This window comes from Cnephaeus nilssonii, assembly GCF_951640355.1.
Source record: "Cnephaeus nilssonii genome assembly, chromosome: 13".
In the NCBI taxonomy this organism is placed as follows: domain Eukaryota; kingdom Metazoa; phylum Chordata; class Mammalia; order Chiroptera; family Vespertilionidae; genus Cnephaeus; species Cnephaeus nilssonii.
Genome location: NC_137084.1, coordinates 4,551,182 through 4,569,483, shown reverse-complemented (window position 1 = coordinate 4,569,483; position 18,302 = coordinate 4,551,182). Strand labels below are relative to the sequence as shown.

The 18,302-nt window shown below is 64.2% G+C and overlaps 1 protein-coding gene across 1 annotated transcript; it reads right to left on the bottom strand.

Moving 5' to 3' along the window:
* Positions 1–170: 170 nt before the first annotated feature.
* Positions 171–17,099, bottom strand: PLCB3 (phospholipase C beta 3). Its single transcript, XM_079788524.1, has 32 exons — positions 16,828–17,099; positions 14,140–14,217; positions 13,848–13,916; positions 13,618–13,758; positions 13,304–13,383; positions 13,169–13,222; positions 13,010–13,085; positions 12,808–12,908; positions 12,170–12,336; positions 11,933–12,079; positions 10,810–11,050; positions 10,527–10,611; positions 10,263–10,449; positions 9,375–9,577; positions 8,467–8,563; positions 8,305–8,389; positions 7,884–8,008; positions 7,212–7,366; positions 6,971–7,132; positions 6,201–6,300; positions 6,010–6,114; positions 5,738–5,829; positions 4,412–4,565; positions 4,290–4,325; positions 3,974–4,142; positions 3,389–3,530; positions 3,226–3,302; positions 3,022–3,111; positions 2,874–2,931; positions 2,473–2,559; positions 2,172–2,391; positions 171–967 (listed from the first exon to the last, which is right to left on the bottom strand). Exons 1-31 carry the CDS (start codon positions 16,924–16,926, stop codon positions 2,188–2,190), a joined length of 3,666 nt encoding a protein of 1,221 aa, XP_079644650.1. The 5' UTR covers positions 16,927–17,099; the 3' UTR covers positions 171–967; positions 2,172–2,187.
* Positions 17,100–18,302: the final 1,203 nt, after the last annotated feature.

The following is an 18,302-nucleotide window of genomic DNA, read 5'->3' as shown; positions in this document are numbered from 1 at the left end:
CCACTGTGTGGCCGGCCTGGGGCCAGCGCTGCTAAGGGAGCTGGCTGGGCGCGCAGGACGGGGGAGGGGGTGGCGCAAGGCTGGCCAAGGGCTGTGAATAGAGGGATAAATAGGGAACCAGAGAAGCTCCAGGACCTGGGAGCAGAGCTCCGAGCTCGAAGTCAGAGAGATTTATTGGCGCCCCCTATAGATGAGCCAGTGATTTGTGCTGGGTACACAGAGATGAATTAAGACAGCCGGTGAGTTAGAGCTGGGACTTGAAGGGAGATCTGGGGGAGCGGGCTGTGCTTCTGGGGAGAGGAAAGGGCCCCTGGAAGGATAGGGGAGCAGCAGAGGCCAGGCTTCTGAGGGGCTCGTATGTCATACCCAGGAGTTTGGAGTTTCGCCTGGTCTTTGAGGACCAGGGGACTGGCGTGTAGTGTTTCTGTAAGAGGAGGCGAGCCAAGAAGGTAGGAATTGGCAGCTGCGGGGCCTGGACACAATGCGGTGGGCAGATCTGGGGAAAGGACAAGGACTGACCGCAGAAGCAAGGCCCAGAGTAGAGGTCCCCTGCCCTGGGAGAGCCCCCACTCTGAAGTCCAGTTTCTCCGGCCTCCCCACCCCATCTGTTTGCCTGAGGCTGCAGCAAAAACAAAAAGAAAACACTCAATTGGCAGGAGATAAGCCCAGATAAGAGGCCGCCTTCCTCTGGAGGAGGGAGGCAGGCAGTCTGGGAAGCTCGGCCAGGAAGCTGGGAGAGGCCTTGAAGGAGTGCCAGCCTGCCCCTGCAGCAGAGCCCAGCCGCACCCTCGCTGCGCCGCGGGTCTCTGCCACTCCTCGCTGTCCCGAGGCAGGACGGGAGGCATGGAGTCCTCCAGGCGGCTGCAGACCGTCTGCCCCGGAGCCTTCGGACCTGCCCCGCCTCGGGTCAGGACGTCTTGAGTGGGCCTGGCACACGTGACTTCGGTCTGGGCTTCAGTCTCCTCACCTGTAAAACAGGCATAACATCTCCCTCACAGGGATGAGGGGCGCTGGGTCTCCCAGCCCCTGTGTCTGTGACCGCCGGCTTCCCTTCTCCCACGGTCACTGCCAGGCCCACTCACTTCCCACCTATCGCTGCCCAGCTCCACCCCTAGTCCATCTCCCGACACAGTCAACTGCCTGCATGGAGCCCAGAGCAGCCTCAGCGGAAGATGCTGGGCCCTTGGGTCATATTAGGCAAAAGGAAGGGGGGCAGGGAAGGCTTCCTGCAGCCAAGGCCTGAGCCTCCATTAAGAGAGGACAGAAGGGAGAAAAGTACGGTCCAGGAGCAGAGGGCACGGGGGCAGAAAAGCCTGGGGAGGCCCCAGGGCCTCCGGTACCAGGTTAGTGGGAAGATCTGCAGGCCCCAGGCAAGCAGGTATCAAGGTTCAAATCCAGCCTGGCAGGTGTGGCTCTGTGGTTGAGCATCAACCTATGAGCCAGGAAGTCATGGTCAGATTCCCGGTCAGGGCACATGCCCGGGTTGTGGGCTCCATCCCCAGTGTGGGGTGTGCAGGAGGCAGCCGATCCGTGATTCTCTCTCATCATTGATGTTTCTCTCTCTCCCTTCCTCTCTTTGAAATCAATAAAAACATTAAAAAAAAAAAAAAAAGGTTCAAACCCAGCAACCCGTCACTGGGGGCCTGACCTCAACCCCAGAGTGCCCACAAGCCCATTTTTATATGAGGAAGCAGGCCCCAGAAGAAGGGGCAGAGAGGGCCTGCGACCCAGGGTCCTCTCTAGCACGGCCCCACCCCAAACCACACTGCACACAGGGTCCCTGAAATCCACTTTTATTCACGTAAAAAAAAGTCCCCAGAGAAGAGAGAAAGAATGTGACCCCTACTGCCCAGAGCTCTGTCTCCACGTGGTGTTCCCTAGGGAAGTGAGGGAGATAGCTCCCACTCCGGGGTGTGGGTGTCATGGGGGGCAAGGGCCCCGCTCAAGCTCTGGCCCAGAGTGACCCAGCACCTTCCCTAGGACTAAGGACAGGAAGGAGGGGCTGGGGACTAATGGGGCCCCGAGAGGGTGAAGGAAGGAAGTTAGTGCAGGGTGCTCGCCTCAGTTTAAAAAAATAAAATTTCTAAAGATAAAAAGTTAAAAGAAAAAAAAGAGCATTAGTGTCTTGGCTTCCGGCCTCCTCCCAGCGCCCACCCTGGCCCGGTGGCCACCTCTTGCTCAGCCAGTTCAGAGCTTCGTGTTCTCCTCTTGGCTCTCCGAGTCCGCGCCGGACAGGTGCCCACTGCTCCCCGGCGCGTGGCCATTGCTGGCACAGGCCACCAGATGTCCGTCGCCCAGCCCCTCCGGCGTCTCGCCCAGCAGACACCGGCGGATCTCCTGGGGCAGCCTGGCCCGATGCTCCTGACATTCCTGGGCCAGCTGGGCCAGCAGCTGTGGGAGGAGGAGGATGGTCACAGCACAGGCCCCCCAGCACCCGCCTGCGCCCAGTGCCCGCCTCGCCCCAGCACTCACCTTGGGCTCCTCTTCCAGCAGCTGCTGCAGGACCTGCTGCTGCCCAGCCACCAGGCGTTCATGCCGCTGCTTCTGGGCCTCCTCCAGCTGTCAGCGGGGGACAAGAGCTCAGCCGCGGGTCCTCAGGGAGCGGCCAGGCTCCTTGCGTGGCCAGGGTTCTGAGATACTATCCTCCTGGCAAATGCTGCAGGCCCAGCCTCCGAAACCATGGGGCTCGGTTAGAGACCGTTGGCTTTGATGGTGTGGGCTGGAGGGGGCTGTGGGGGGCTGGAGGGGGCTGTGGGGGGCTGGAGGGGGCCGGAGGGAAAGGCTTTGGAAACCCCTCTAGGGCGCCAGGCCCGCACCAAGGAGCTGGGTTTCTGAGGACTGGAGGAAGAGGGTGGCACGTGAGCCTCACTCACCCGGCGGATGGAGTTGACGGACTCCGTGATGTGGCGTCGGTTAATCTCTGTCAGTTCCCTGCACAGGAGCAAGGCAGAGTGGGGTCACCGCCGGCACCCAGCCCTGCCTGCCCAGCGCCCAAATGACTCCCGGCCCCGAGGCCCTTACGCCTCCTTCTTATGTTTCTCCCTTGTCTTGGCTTCCGAGATACTGTTGTGGCGTTTCCTGTCCAGGATCTTCTGCAATTCCTTCTTCTCCCTGGAGGAGCCGGTGGGGGCAGAGGACGGGTCAGTGGCAGGACTGGGGGCTCTGCCCTGGTCCTGGCACCAGGGAGTCCCCCCCCGCCCCCCATACAAGATCCTGTGCCTTCACCTGTCATTCATCTCCTTCAGCCTCTTGACCTGAGTGGTGTGAGCATCCAGGACAATCTCCCTGAGCCGCTGCAGAGCCTGTGGACACGGGTAACCAGTCGGTGCGACAGGCTAATGACGGGTCTGTCCGAGAAGCAGGCACTCCCTGACTACGCCCGCCTCACCTGTCTCAGGTGCTCCAGCCTCCGCTCGGCCTCGGCGTCCGCCTGGGCCTCCCGCAGCTCCAGCAGGCTCTGCACCTGTCTCTTCTGGAACTCTTGGTAACGCCTCACCTCTTCCTCCTCCTCCTTCTTGTCCTCCCCAACTCTGTGTGGAGAACCCCCCCAGGTCATCGCAGGAACTTGGGCTGGGAGGGCAGAGGGTGCAGGGCATTTCCCAGCTGGCAATGATAGACACCGGCCCTGGGGCGGGGCTTATTATGCTAATAAGGAGGCCAGTTCATTTCACTGAAATGATGGGAGCCTGTCTGGGCAACAGTTTCTCAAAACACATGCTCCTCTTGTTGTCTTCCGATGAGGTATTGCTCCCAGGTGGGAAGAGGGTGGGACTGAGCCAGGGAAGCCTCCTCCCTTCCTGGCACCAAGCCCTCCTCCTTGGGGGCCCAGGAGAATCCCTTGGTCACCCTGCCATCCTCCGTGCCCACCTGGTGCAGGAGAAACCCGCACCCCCACACATTCACGTCGATGCACGCAGCACAGTCGCACACAGGCAGGCGGGACGCGCACGGGACACCTGGCCGGTGCCAGCACCTGCTCTCGGCCCGGGCCTGGGCCAGGCTGTCCAGCAACCGGCGAGTGAGAGCGAACGCCTTCCGCTGGTGCTTCTTGTGCAGCTCCCGCAGGTCGCGCTCCTGCCGACTCCGGAGCTTCACCAGGGCCTTGTGGCCTCGGAGCTCGTCCAGCGGGGCCACGGCCACCTCTGTGCGCAGCAGACGAAGGCGGCTGAGCGGGCCGGGCCAGCCCAGGGGCACCCACACCCCCAGGAGTGGTCCTGCCCCTCGGGAAGCTCCACCCCAGAACAGGCCCCCTCCTGGGACGGCCCCACCCCCACAAGCCAGGGCCCTACCTGACAGGATACTGGCAATGAGATCATCCCGCTGACCTGGGGAGCAGAGGGGGGACTGTGAAAAGCCGGGGGACGGTGGAGCCACGCCCCGCAGGCCACCCCAGGCCCAGGCCGCCCCTTACCTGGGCTGCTAAGGGAAGGGCTGGTGGGAGAGGTGGTGGGGCCTGGGGGCCGGCGGGGAGAGGTGTCCAGGGGGCTGGGTGTGGGGTTCGGGGTCAGCTGGGATCCCTGCTGCTGAGACTGGGTCTCCTGGCTCGTCTCCGGGCCAGCCTGAGCCTGTGGGGGAGGAAGCAGGGTGCTCTTTCCAGAATGCTGTCCGCTCAGGCCCCTCTGCCCTCCACAACCCCCGGGGGCGGCCCCAGGCCCCTGGTCCGCCTCCCTCTGCCCGGCTGGCCCTGGGCTCCTCATCTGCAACCTGAGGCTGTGAAGACAAGTACACGAGAAACAAGGGGTCTAAACCCCTCTCCACATGGGGTCGGGGGCGATAATGTGAGATGGTGTCTCCAAGGCGCTGGGCCCCACTGCATGTGCTCGGGAACTTCCATTCGTTCTGGAAAGCCTTGGCCCGGCCCCAAGTCTCCTCCTGGCTCCACCCTTGCCCACAGCTGCTCATCTTCCTAGTTACTTAGCTCCTGATTAAATCAACGAAGGAAGTGAGTGCAGAGCGGGCACCAGGCTCTCTGGCTAACAGCTTCGAGCAGCGGCCTCTCCCTGCCTGCCGCAGGCCCCAGGGGACTGGGTTTGGATGTGCGGGCGAGCCTCTGCTCCTGACCCCTCCCCACAGAAGCCACCGACATCTCAGGGCGCACAGGAGCCGTATTAAAGCGCCGGCAGAACCCGCACCCCAGCTCCGGCCCTGCGTGCAGCTGGAGGAATCCAGCCGGGTGCGTCCTGAAGGCCTCCCCGCGCAGGAGGGGTGCTTTCCGCCTCCTTAAAATGCGGAGCAACCCAGGGCGGCCGAGCCGACTGTGAGAAGCCGCACAGCGTGCAGCACGGTGGACAGGCCGAGGCTGAAGGCCCAGGCCAGGCCTTTGTGACTCGGAGCCTCAGTGTCTCCACCTCTTCCCGGGGGACGGCAAGCTCAGCTGGGGGAGGGTTACGTGAGCCAAGCTGGTGACAAGAGCTGACACCTGGCCGGGCAGAGAGCTGGCGCCCAGCACCCACGTGGCTTTGTTTTCTGGTTTGGGTGAGAGAAGAACCCAGAAAGGGGGACAGGCCTTCGGGCGGAGGGTGAATGACACTGGTGTTTGCTGCAGGGCCTCGAACAGTCCCTCTGCCTCTCGGACGAGGAGCCGGACCGCCAGCCAGGAGTGGGCACCCGTGGAATGGGCTGGTGCAGGCGGAGGAGGCGGGGAAGGCTGCAGGTGCTTCTCCACCAGGGCCAGCGGGGTTCAGCCCACACCCCCACCCGCACCCGCACCCCAGCGACCCCACCTGCCCTGGCTCACCTCCCTCTCTCCGATGAGGGCGGCCAGCTGCTTGGCCCTCTGGTCCATCAGGCTGACATGCTTGATGGGGTTGATCAGGGCCTCTGCATAATCTGGGTAGGGGCAGAGGGCAAGGACCTTGGAGTCAGAACCCCAGGGCCACACCCTCCCTCCAGCTCTGGTCTCCTGAAGGGACTGCAGAACCCCCCTCAATTGGGGCCCCTCAGCCCAGCCATTCCCAGACCCAGGGGGCGCCCTTGTCCCCCACGCCGTGGCCTGCCCCTGCAGCTCACTCTGGTGGTCGTCGGGGATGTAGTCAGAGGCCTCGGTGTAGATGAGCAGGGCTGGCAGGCACAGCGGCTGGTTGGCCTCGTTCCTTAGGCAGATGTAGTGGTACCCTGGGGGGGCGGAGGGCAAGGTGAATGCGCCCCACCGGGTCCCCGCACACACTGCCCGGGGCTGCCCAGAGCGCAGGTGGCCTCACCTGAGCGGATGGCAGAGACGGGCAGGATCCGGTGCCCCACGAACTTGCCGCCCTCCTCAAAGGCCGCGATGCGCAGCGAAGCCAGCGTGGGCAGCACCACCTGAGGGCCCAGACTGGCGCTAAGTCACAGAGCTGACCCCTGGCCACTGAGCCACAGCTGACCACAGCCACCGAGGCCAGAGCTCAGAGCGACCCTTGGACAAGCTGACCCAATGAGTAACATCCGTCACTACCACTACCGAGCCAATGGCAGACCCACCCCTCCGTGGCACATGGCCAATTGGACAGCCAGCAGCCCCTGAGCCAAAGGAACGGGCTGACACCCCCGCCCAGCACCGCTCCCGGGGACAGATCCGGCCTGGTGATCGATCACCAGCTTGGAGACGGAGAGTGAGCCAGGACTCTGGCACTGAGGCCACACCCAGCCCAGCTGGGCTCAGAGCTCCAGTCCGTTTGGGAGGGGGAGGAGCCGGGGTGAACTTGTGCCTGATCTCAGGCTCCCTGTCTGGGTCTGGGGAGGCTGTGCCCACTCCTCTTGCAAGGCCATGGGACCGCCCACTGCCTCACCTTCCCGTCCTCCTCTCTCACCCTGCAGAGGGCAGGGCACCCGAGCCCGACCCTGGGACATGCAGGGCGCGGGGAGAGGTCTGGAGGTGCCAGGCCCAGCCTTGAGGTGGCTCGGCACCCCCGCTCTCCACCCCTGACTGCCACCAGGCACCTGGTTCCTGTTCCCCCGGGAGAGCCCGGCAGGTGGGCGGGCGCCAGCTCACCTTGGGGAAGTCAAAGGGCTCCTCGTCCCACACGGGGTTGAATGAGTTCCCCTGGGAGGTCCGCGTGCGGTACTTGCGCCGCGTGTCCACGGGGAGGCCGAACATGTCCACCTCCACGTAGATGCTCACCTTCCTGTCCGACAGGAACTGCCCCGAGATCACCTGGCGGAGCAGGAGGGTGAGGCGGCTGCCGAGAGTCCCGCCCCCCGGACACCCCGGCCTGCGCCCTCCCTGGCTCCACCTTGACCCGCAAGGCATTGGCCACAATGCCATCCACGATGTCCTCGGTGAAGGGGTCAAAAGACTTGTCTGGCCGCCTCATGAACTCCGGCTTGAGCAGGTAGCCACTGCGCCCGTTGTACTCGAACACGCCTGCGTTGAGCTGCATCGCCACATCTGGGGGCCACACGGGGAGGAGGGTCAGGAAGGGCAGGGCCGTGCAAAGGGGGACCAGGGGTCATTAGGTCAGAACAACTGGGGTCAGGGTCCACAGTTGGGAAAGATTAGACAGGAAGAAGGGCCCAGGGTCTGCCAAGGTCAGGAGTTGGGGTTAGCCAAGGTCTCGGTTTGGTTTGGGAAACTGGGATAAGTCAGAGGTCCATTCTGACAAATTTAGCCCAGTTGCCGTGGCTCAGTGGTTGAGCGTCTGACCCATGAGCCAGGGGGTCACGGCTCAATTCCCAGTCAGGGCACATGCCCAGGTTGCGGACTCGATCCCCTGGTTGGGGTATGTGGGAGGCAGCCAATCCATGATTCTCTCTCATCATTGATGTTTCTACCTCTCTCTCTCTCTCTCTCTCTCTTCCTCTCTGAAATCAATAAAAATCTGTTTAAAATAAATTAGCAGGGTCATGGGGCATAGTCAGTGAGGATGGGGGCCAGAGGTCAAGGGTCGAGGTGGGCCAGTGCTCACCCAGGGTCTGGAAGTTGAGTGCAACGAGCTGGCAGCCCACGTTCCAGAAGAGCTGGGGCATGTAGTTGGACGAGTCCACACGGGTGCCCTTGGGGTAGATGCGGCTGAGCTGCTGCTTGTTGTATCTGAGGTTGGCAGTCAGGGGTCACGCCGCGCACTCATCCCTCCTGCCTGAAGCCCAGCGCTGCAGGCCCAGCCTCCGCTCCTGGGAACCCACCTCCCGACCTGGGCTCCAGGGCCCCCCTTGAGTCCTCACTTCTTGGCCTAGCCCCTGCGCATTCTCCCAGACCCCTCCAAAGCCCAGGTGGGGGTGCTGGAGCATCAGAACCCTGTGAGGGTGGCATAAGTGGGTCAGAACATCTTTGCCAGCCTCGGAGCGCCCGCAGCCTGGCCCCACGGCCCCAGTGCCCCCAAAGGATACTCCACAAACTCCATGGGGTTCTTGGTCAGCTGTTCCATGGCCTTGGTCTCCACGAAGGATGACATCTCGAAGCACTTGTTCCTCTCTGGGGGTGGCCAGATGGGGGTCAGGACTAGCAGGGCCAAGCTGGCTCCCACACTCACCGTCTCCCACCCCACTTACTTCGAGCAGCCTCGAAGGACTTGAACTTGACAGGCTCGATGTAGTTGACGAGTGTCGACATTTCCTCAGTAGCATTGACCTCACTGCTAGCAGTGCCCTGTGGCCCCCAAGCACAGGGTCAGCAGTGTCATGTGCCCAGTCATCAGCTGGACGTTCCCTCACCTGCCCTGCACCACGCCACGAAGGAGGCTCTGACCCCCTTCCCGCCCCGGCAATCACGCCACCCGGGAGCCTCAGCACGGGCTGCAGCCCCTCCGTGGCCCGTCAGCCCGGGGCCCTTCTGCCCTGACGTCTTCCTGGGGCCTGGCCCACATGCCCTGGGTCCCACCCTCCTAATTTGCCTCCTGCTCCCTTATTCTGGAAGCTGGAATTTCTCGCTCAATTACAGGGGTTCAATTAGCCACATGCAGACAGGTCCCCAGTTTTACATCCCCAGCCATTATTTCCAGCCACCACCTTTCCATCTCCTCAGCAAGACTCAAACAACCCCCTGAGCTCAGCAGCCCGCCCACCCTTCCCCACTCTGGGTCCCCCCAAATCCAACCTCATGATTGACGGTTCCATCCCCTCCACTCCTCAGAACTCAACACTCCCCTGGTCTGCGGGCCCCTCCTGACCACGCGGCCCTGCCACAGCTGCTCCCTCCTCAGATCTGCTCGCCCAAGCTCCTGCCCAGGTCAGACGCCCCTTCCTCCCCTCCCCCCACCCCGTCTGCACCCTAACTCAGCCCTCCCCAGCCCATGTCTCGAGCATAATCTCACATTTGCTTCCATGCTTGTTTACCTAAGACCTCTCCTCCCCTCTCCATGCCCCCCCCCCCCAAACTCCAGGAGAGCAGGGAGTGTCTGACCATGGCCAAAGCCAGCCCTGAGGGGGCCCAGCACGCGCCTCCCACCGGCAGGCCTGACCTCATCCGTGGTCGGCTTTTTGGGGTCTGACTGCTCCTCCTCTTCCTCGTCCTCCTCCTCCTCCTCACGGTCGGCAGGTCCAAGATCAGGGACCCGCTGGGGCCCCTCCTCGCTCAGAGACTTCCTAGGCTCCAGGCTCAGCTTCTCAAGACCCGCCTCCTCCCCGTTGCTCAGGCCTGGGCAGCTGTCGGAGCTGGGGGACCCTGCAGAGGGCGGCGGCACAGGGGTCGGGGGTCAGGGCACACACACACACTCAGCAGCCGGGAGGGGTTGTGCCCATTGTGCGTGGAGTGACTCAGTGGGGAATCAAGGGGACTCTCAGGACAGTGTGGCTGGGGGAGGGGCAGAAGTCGGAGTTGGATGTAGTGGTGAGGCAGAGGGGGTCAAAGGTCAGGGTTCAGAGTTATTGACATCAAGAAAATAGGTAGGTGGCTCAGCAAGGATAAAGGATGACATGGCGAGATTCCAAGTCAGGGGTCAGTCAGGGGTCAGAGGTAAGGAGGACTTCAATAGCGTGAGAGGTCAAGTGGGCAGACTTGGGGGGTCACAGGACGGGGGTCACGGGCCAGGCGTCAGAAGTCTGAGGATCACACTCAAAGCGGGCGGATGTGGCTCACTGAGGCAGAGATCAGAACCGGCTGAGGGAGGGCTCTGTGAGGTGGGGGTTTGAGGTTGAGGGGTCAGGAGTTCAATGGAGCCAAACCCAATCTGGGTTTAGTTCAGTGAGGTGAGTGCCTGGGGTCAGGGGTCAGAGGTCCCATACTCAGTGAGGAGGTGGCGAGTGGCTTGGAGAGGAGGAAGGTGGTGCTGGGAGCAGGAGGGAGGGCTGGTTCAGTGAGGTGGGGGGTTAGGGTCAGGATCGGGGTCGAAGGTCGGGCGGGGTCATACCGAGCTGGGGCGAGGAGGGCTCGGTGGCGGCGGAGCTCTCGCTCAGGGCCGAGTTGCTCTGCTCCAGCGGCCGCTTGCGCACGGAGCTGCTGGGGACGCCGGTGCTGGGCCGGTGCCGCTTCTTGTTCTTCACCAGGATGCGGCCCATCAGGTCCTGGGGGCTGGGCAAGAGGACGCCCGGGGCCAGCTGGTGGGCACAGACAGGTCAGGGCCAGCTGGGGCACCCTCACCCCCCACGCCCTGCCCCGGCTCAAGCCCCCATACCGGGTACTTGTCCAGGGGGTCGATGAGCAGCGCGTCCCCAAAGATGGAGCGGCAGTACTCGGCCATCTTGGCCTGCTGCTTTGCCCTGTGGGGCCAATGTCAGAGGTCAGAGGTCCCCAGGGTAGGTCAGAGATCTTCAGGGTCAGTGCAAGGTCCCAGGGTCAGAGGTCACAGGAGCCTTCCACAGGCCCCAGTGGGAGGCTGCCCCTGGGGTGTCAGGGGTCCCCAGAAGCCTGCGTGTTAGAGGGTGCCGGGCCCGACGACTGATCAGCGGCCTACTCACGAGTCCACATGGTTCTCGAAGGAGAGGATGACCGGGTAGGGCGAGGTCTTGAAGGCGGTCTCGGCGATGGCCTCCAGCACGTCCCGCAGCGGCACCTCCGTGGTCATGGTGAAGCCGTGGGTGATGAAGGGCTCCTCCTCGGGCGGCCGCCCTTTCCACACGTCCAGCTCCACGCAGCGGCAGCCCCACAGCAGCGCCTGGCGGTACATCTCCACCGAGGAGGTCCCGGCCAGCTGCCCCGCTGGAGGCGCGGCTGTCACCACAGCGCCGCCAGCCAGGCTCCTCCCCGCCTCCCCGGGCCCCCGCCGAACCAGGCCAGGCTAGGGACACAGAGCCCCATGGCGGCCAGCCCTGATCATCCCTAGTTCACGGTACAACCAGCACCGTCTCTCCAGAGCGGGCCCAGGCCACCGCCCAGCCCCCGGCACCCACCACGCGGTCAGCGTCTACCCGTGCCGGACGGCTGGCTCCTTCACCAGGGCTCACTCCCTCTCACCTAAAGACCCACCGTCTCCCATCCACCAGCAAGTCACCCCAACGCCCCCATGGCCCCTCACTGCCCCTGCCCCCTCCACCGCTGCTGCCCTGGAACAGCCTCCATCGCTCCTGCCGGCGGACAGCAGGCCCCGCCCTGCCTCCCATCCAGTCTCTGCAGAGCGCCTGGCGTCATCCTTCTAAATCATACCAGGTCACACCCCCCGCTCAACACCCTCCAATAAGCCCTTCTTGGTCACGTAGGATAAATCCAAATTCCTTCCCTGCTGGGTCTAGTCCTACCTCCCTCTCCGGCCCCCTCTCCCCGTCACCTGCCCCAGCCCCCACCCACCTCGCCTCCCCACCTCCTCCTCCTCCTCCCGGCCTCCTTTCTGCTTCTTCAAAGCACCAAGCAGTCTTCTATTCTGGGCCTTTGCACAGGCTGTTCCTTCCCCAAGCCACCGCGGCCCTCCCCCAGGAAGCCTTCCAGACCACCCAGGAGACGCCCCCATGCACAGAAGCCCTGGCCCCGGCAGGCTCTGTTCCCTGCCTGCATTCCTAGTACCGGCCACCCCAAAAGGAGGAGGCCCGGAAGGCAGAGGTCACGATGCCATTCCTCCCTCCTGGCCATGGAGGGCAGCTCACTCACCTGTGAGGTAGGTGTTGTGTGAGGAGTTGATGAAGTAGGCGCTCAGCGGCTGGGTCATGTCTGCGCTCAGATCCAGGGCCTCCAGGGGCAGAATGCCATTCTCCTCCCCGCCCAGGTAGCGGCTGAAGCCCTCCATGGACATCTGGTCTGGGGGCCGGGGAGGGTCAGCAGGGTCAGGGTCCGCTGGCCCTGCTCCGGTCCTTGCCCACCACCTCCCAGCCCGCCCAGCCGGCTCACCTCGCTCCAGGAACTGCTGGTTGGGCTCATACTTCTCAATGAGCAGCCGGGTCTGGGCGGGCCCCAGGGGCGGGTACAGCACTTCATTGAGTCTTGGGTCCCGTTGCTTCTGGTTGATGAAGTCCATGAGCTGCTCCAGTGTCAGGTACGGCTTGCCCTTGGCACCTCTGGCGGGGAGGGAAACCGGGTCAGGCTGAATCGCCAGGCCCTGCGCCAAGCCCTCGCCCTGGCAGAGGGAGCTGGCACCCACTGACTGAGACTTAGGCAAGTCTCTGCTCTGGGTCTCAGCCTCCCCATCCACTCCCTCCCATTCGACCCTGGAATTGGCATTAGCAAGGGCAGTGGAAGTGACCCAGTGCTTGGCCTGCCAATCCAGGCCTCTAGACCCTGGACCCAACCCGCTGTGTGGGCCCAGGCAAGTCCCCAACAGCCTGAGCCGCCTGTCCCCGTGCCCAGCATGGGCCAACGGGAAGCAACCGGGCAGCAGGGAACAGAGCTGCAGGCAAAGTGGCTCTGAGCTCAGCCACAGCCCGTGCATGGGACCCCAACAGCTCCCTCGCGCCCCCGGGCTGGAAAGCACCCCGAGCAGAGGCCGGTGCGGAGCACTGGGGCGGGTAAGCGGGCCCAGCCCTGCTCACATCTCCAGCAGGATCTTGTCAATGTCCGGCCGAAGACACAACTTGTTCAGGAACCGCTCAAAGATTTCCAAGGAAAACTCGTCAGGCCGGATGGACTCGCTCTGGGGGCCAAGAGGAGTATGGGGGTGAGAACCCAGGGGCAGCCAGCCCCCAAAGCAGGTGCCCATTATACCCACCCGGCCCCTGCCCCCAGCCCCCTCACCCGGTTAAAATTGAGGCCACAGGACTCCAGTGCAGTCTCCACCCGCTTCTTGTCTGCTGAGAACATCTTCAGGATGCTGAACAGATGGGAGGGGTCAAGGTCAGTGGGGGCAAAGGTCACCAAGATCAGGGCAAGGTGCCGAAGGGAAGGGGTGCTCACTTCTTGACCGGGATCCGTCCATCCTGGTTCACCTGCAGCTTCAGCTTTGTGTACCTGGGGAGACAGGCAGAAGGCTCAGGCCCTGGGGACGGCCACCCGCACCCCCACACCCCCCCAGGCAAGCCTGGGGCTCACGCTTTGCGCAGGAAGGTGTTCCTGGAGGCGTTCTGAGCCAAGATGTTCATGGCCAGCTTGAACAGCTCCTCGGCCCAGACCTGAGGGGTCAGGATGCAGGGGAGAGGGTGAGGGGCCGGAAGGGCTGGCTCGGCCACAGCCCATGTCCAGAACGGGGTGTGGCGCACAGTCAGTGCTTAAATACTGCTTTGTCAGAGGGTGGTGAGAATTCAGGGCAGAGAACAGCCTGGTATACAACGGGCTCTCGCTAAGTGATGGCTGACTCAGCTAGTGGGGTGGTGACTCCCCTGGGCGACCGCTCAGCCCCAGCCCACCTTGGCTGTGTCATCCTGCACGGCCATGAAGTTCAAGAACGTTGTGTTCACTGGGTCTGGCCCGGCCACCACCGTCATCAGCTTCTCTTCTAGCCGGGCATCAGGGCCCCCAAAACCCAGCACCTCGCGAATCTTGGGGTCCTGAGTAGGTTAGAGCCAAGGGTGAGGAGGGGCATCCCTACCCCCCCCCCACCTCACTCCCATGCTTAGTCCGGGGCCCCATCGCTCACCTTGGGCAGGCGGGCGTAACGGCCTGTCCGTGTGTCCCTGATGGAACTGATGTCCAGTGTGTCCACCTCCTGGGGAAACCACAGGCCTGGCTGGGTTCTCATTGGCTACAGGGTGAGATCCCAGAGCCCCCGAGCGCCCCATCCCGGCCAAGGCCTGGCCACCCCGCACCCATGCCTCAGCCCCTGCCCTTAGCACTTCCTGCCCGGCAACCAAGGGAGGGGTCAGCCTGCAGCTGGGGGTCCGGGGCAGGGGCTCTCGACCTGAGTGAGCCGCCCCAGCGCCCGCCCTCACCATGTTGGGCCCTGTCCAGTACAGGAAGAAGCCATTGGAGTCCACGCGCAGGGTCACCAGGTTCCGACTGGAGGCCTCCTGGGGATGGGATGGCACAATAGGGGTCAAGGAGTGAGGGCTGCAGCCCAGGCTTGGTCCTTGGAGACCCTGGGGCCACCAGGGCAGTGTGTCTGACCGGGAGCAAAGACGAAACCTCGCCCAGCCCAAGGTCCTTGGTGGCTCCCTCCGGTCCTCAGGACACAGCTGAGGTCCTGGGGGTGTCCTCTGCGGTCCTGACACCCCTCCCAGTGTCACCTCTCTCTCAAGACTCTGTCACATGGACTACCCTTTCCCCACTTCCAGCTTCTGCGTCATTGTTCGTCATTGTTCCTTCGCTAAGATACCCTTTCCTTCCTTCTCTGCCCATGAAATCTGACCCACCCGCCCGGGGAGGCCTCCGGGACCCCAGCCTCAGGCTTGATTTCCCCAGAAGCCCGAGAGCTCCCTGAACCTGCGCCGCCCCACTGGGAATATTTATGGGATGAAAGCAGAGGGTTCGGAAATCTGACCCCCACAGCCCTAGGGACCCCAGGACGACCAGCCAGCCCTTACATCTGCCTTCAAGTCCATCACCCCCCCTCTGCCACCCGCAGCGTGCCCCATCTTCCACGCACAGACTGAGTAACTCAGCGGGGGGCTCGCCCCGCCCTCAGAGCCAGAGTGAAATCTGTCCTCCCTCGAAGAGCCCTCAGAGGCAGGGCAGGGTGTGCTGGCCCCATTTTCTGAGAAGGGCCGGGTCCCTGGCACACTCCCAGGGCCACCCCAGGCAACTGAGGACAGCAGCCAGAGGGGGCGGTCGAGAGGGACTGAGACCTGGGTAGGGCCTGAGCGGCCAAGTGGCCCCAGTAGGAGACCCCTCCTCATCGTGGGGTCACCCCCAAACTGCTGCTCCAAGTCTGGCAATCAGATCATCAATAAAACATCTGCCTTCACATCGTCCCTACTGTGTGCCAGGGCCATTTCTAAGCACTTAACATCCAGGAGCCCACTTCGTCCTCCTAGCAACCCCTACTTGGTCTGCACTATTATTCTTCCCATTTCACAAACGAGCAGACTGAGGCCCGGAACTGAGGCCCGGAGCGGCTGTTTAGCTTATGGAAGGTCAGGAGGAGCCAGGGCGTGCATGTGGCCGGTGCGGCTCCGGAGCCCTGTGGCCGAGGAGGCAGGGAGGCAGGACCCCGCCAAGGCTCCAGCTCCGGGCCTCAGCTGTGACCCCAGCGTGGGGCCTGGGACCCGTCTCCACTCTCCAGACTCAGTTTCCTCTTCCCGAGATGGGGCTGCGCCAGCCCCGCCCATCTCAGGCTTTGCTTACAAAGGACAGGAAGTTGATCTGAGGGCAGAGGGTTCAGGGAGCCCTGGAACATGGGGAAGCTTGAGCCTCCTCACCTCATTGTGCTAACAAACACCCTCAGCCCCTCTGTGGGGTTCCTGACCCTGCCCTGGGACTCAGGATACCCCAATAGTGTGAGGAGGGGGTGTTCTGTAGTAATGCCCCCAGGACCGAGCCCTGTCCCTCCCCAGGGTTCTGGCCTTCAAAAGCCGCTCAGGCCCCCTGCTCTCTGGCCCCAAGTCCTTGTCAGCACCCCCCCCCCCCCCCAGGGCCCTCTCCCTGTTCCCACTTCCTTATTTGGGTTTATCACACTGGGAGGAAAAAGAGAAACTTTTCCCTTTAGGCCATCTTGGGGAAGGGGGCTCCCCGGGCCCCTGGGAGCAGGCACCCTCTACTAAGGCACACCTGCTGCCTCAGGCCACGCCCCCAGCCCCTCCCCCAGCTCCCACGCCTACCCGCCCCACCCAGCCGGAAAGGAGCCCAGACACTTCCAGGCCTCTGGCCTGACTGGGTGAGAGCAGCGAGGAAGCTCAGGCAGGCCGGGTGGCGCCCCTGGGGAAGGAGGGGTGCAGGGGGCAGGGAAGGGGGCAGTGTGAAATGAGGGTGGGGCACAGGACTGGGGCCCGAGCCGCAGGTGACAGTCGAGGCAAGGAAGGTAAAAAGGGGTTCGGATTTATTGGGGTTCAAAGTCCCGAGGCTAAGGAGTGGAGCGCAAAGTTTCCCTGGGGTGGAGGAAGTTGGGGGGCAAAGTCTCCAGTAGGGGGTGACTTGGTGGTACCACCTGAGCTGGGCGCTGGACTGGGATCCAAAGCAAGGCAAAGGGTGCCAACCAAAATAGGGTGGAAAAGCGATGAATGGGGAAGAATGTTCAGACGAGGGCACGGGGGAGCGTAGGGTGCCAGGGCTCCCACCCAGAAGGGGGGTGCACCTGGGCCAGACTGGGGACCAGGGTCCTCGAACCAAAGAGTCCGGTGCGGGGCAGGGGTCTGGGATCAGACCGGGGTTGGAGGAACAGGAATTCGATCGGCAAGGAGGGGTAGGAAGGGAGAGTGAAAAGGGGGCCGGGATTTATTGGGGTTCGAAGTCTCCGGGCCAAGGAGTGGAAAGCCAAATTCCCCGCAGCTGAGGGGCTGGGGTGGGGGTGGAGGACAAAGTCCTCATTGCGGGGACGACTGGGGACTCAAGTTTCCGGAGCACAGCCGGTTTGGGATGGGGGGGCGCCGTGGCCAGGCCAGGCTGGGATGGGGTCCTCGGCGTGGGGCAGAGCTGGAGGGAGCGAGTCCCCGAATCGGGGCGGGGCAGGGGCCCCCCGCACCTACCTCGTCCCATTTGATGAACTTACTCCCGCGCCGCAGGGTCTCCGCCACGGTGGGCGGCTCCAGCTGCAGCGCGTGGACGCCGGGCCTGGCGCCCGCCATGGCCGGGCGCGGGGCGGGCGGGCAACCCGCGGAGCCCCGACGGGGACCGACGGCGCGGGTGCTCCCTCCGCGCGCTCCCGCGCGGCCCGCCTCGGCCCCGCGGCGTCAGCGTCCGCCTGCCCGCCGGTCTGTCCGGGACGGACCCGGGGCTCGGCGGGGCCCGGGCGGGGCGGGGCGGGGGCGGGGCCACCGCGGCGCCGCCCCCTCCCTCCGCGTCGGCCCGCCCGCCCCGCGTCGGCTCCCCCTGGCGGCTGGGGCGGCGGCTGCAGCCTGAGCGGGGATTGGGGTGGGGGCGTCGCTGAGCCTCCGGCACTTCGCTGGAGGGGGGCCCCGTTGGACGAGCCCGGTGTGAGGAGAAGGCGCCGGGGGCCGGGGGCTGTGGGTGCAGCTGGAGGCACGGGGTCGAGGCGCTGCCCGTTAAGGTTTCTGAGGGGCGGGGTGGGGGGCCAGGCTTGTGCCCGGGGGCGCAGAGCCCTTCCCCCACCCACTCCTGCAGCACTTAGCCGAGTGCAGGAACAGCCGCCGCCCTCCTCGCCCCCCTCGCCTCCCTCAGCCCCTCCTGCAGCCCCTCCTCAGTGCTCCTGGGAGCACTTAGCTAATGGGCCTCCCGCCGCCAGGCGCCCCACCTCCGTCCCTGGCCCGGGGAGACCTCTGTCGAGGACCCACGCGTCCTGGCCTTTCAGGGCCCAGGACAGCCCCTCCTTGTGCTGCAGACCGCCACGGAGCTGGGCCCGGGGGCGCCTTGCTAAGCGCCGTGAGCGGACAGCTGCTCATTGCCCAGAGGGGTCTGAAGCCTCCAGGTGGATGGGGGGGCGGGGGGCGGGGAGCCGGCCCTGCAACGCCAGCCTCCTCACAGCAGGTGCCCTGAAATCTTTGTTCCGGGGATGGGAGGGGAAGGCGCCTGGGCGCTGGGATGGATGGGGCTCCAGCCCCTCCCGCAGGGCTTGGCTGGGGGGGCTCCTGCCTGGGGGCCCCTGTGGGAGCCCCCCCAATACAGAGGCAGTGGCAGCCGCAAGTTTAAAGTAGAACTCATCCAGAGGGGCCAGCCAAGTCACCTAGAAACCCAGAAAAGACGAGGCTGGTTCTGGGGGAGGAGGGGTCAGGCGAGGAGGAGGGTGCCCTGCAGGCCTCTTTGCCCCAGGCTCTCCGGCCGCCAAGGGGGGTCCTGCCGGGAACTGGCTCTCCGCAAAAATCCCAACCACGCAGGACACCAGCCCTAACCTAAGGGAGCTCCTTGTCTTTGGCCAGGGCCCTGTGAGGTGTGGTTATGCTCCACTTGAGGCCCAGAGAGGGGAAGGGACTTGCCCAAGGTCACACAGCTCTGTGGGAGGTTTTCAGCCTGTGTCCTGAAGGCCAGCTTGTGATCCCTCCACGCC

Excerpts from the sequence above, each read along its gene's own strand:
- PLCB3 (XM_079788524.1), bottom strand. The coding sequence starts at position 16,926 with ATGGCGGGCGCCAGGCCCGGCGTCCACGCGCTGCAGCTGGAGCCGCCC. Across the intron at positions 8,564-9,374 it reads AAAAGCCGACCACGGATGAG|GGCACTGCTAGCAGTGAGGT; the intron begins GTCAGGCCTGCC and ends TGGGGGCCACAG. Across the intron at positions 4,143-4,289 it reads CATTGCCAGTATCCTGTCAG|AGGTGGCCGTGGCCCCGCTG; the intron begins GTAGGGCCCTGG and ends TGCTGCGCACAG.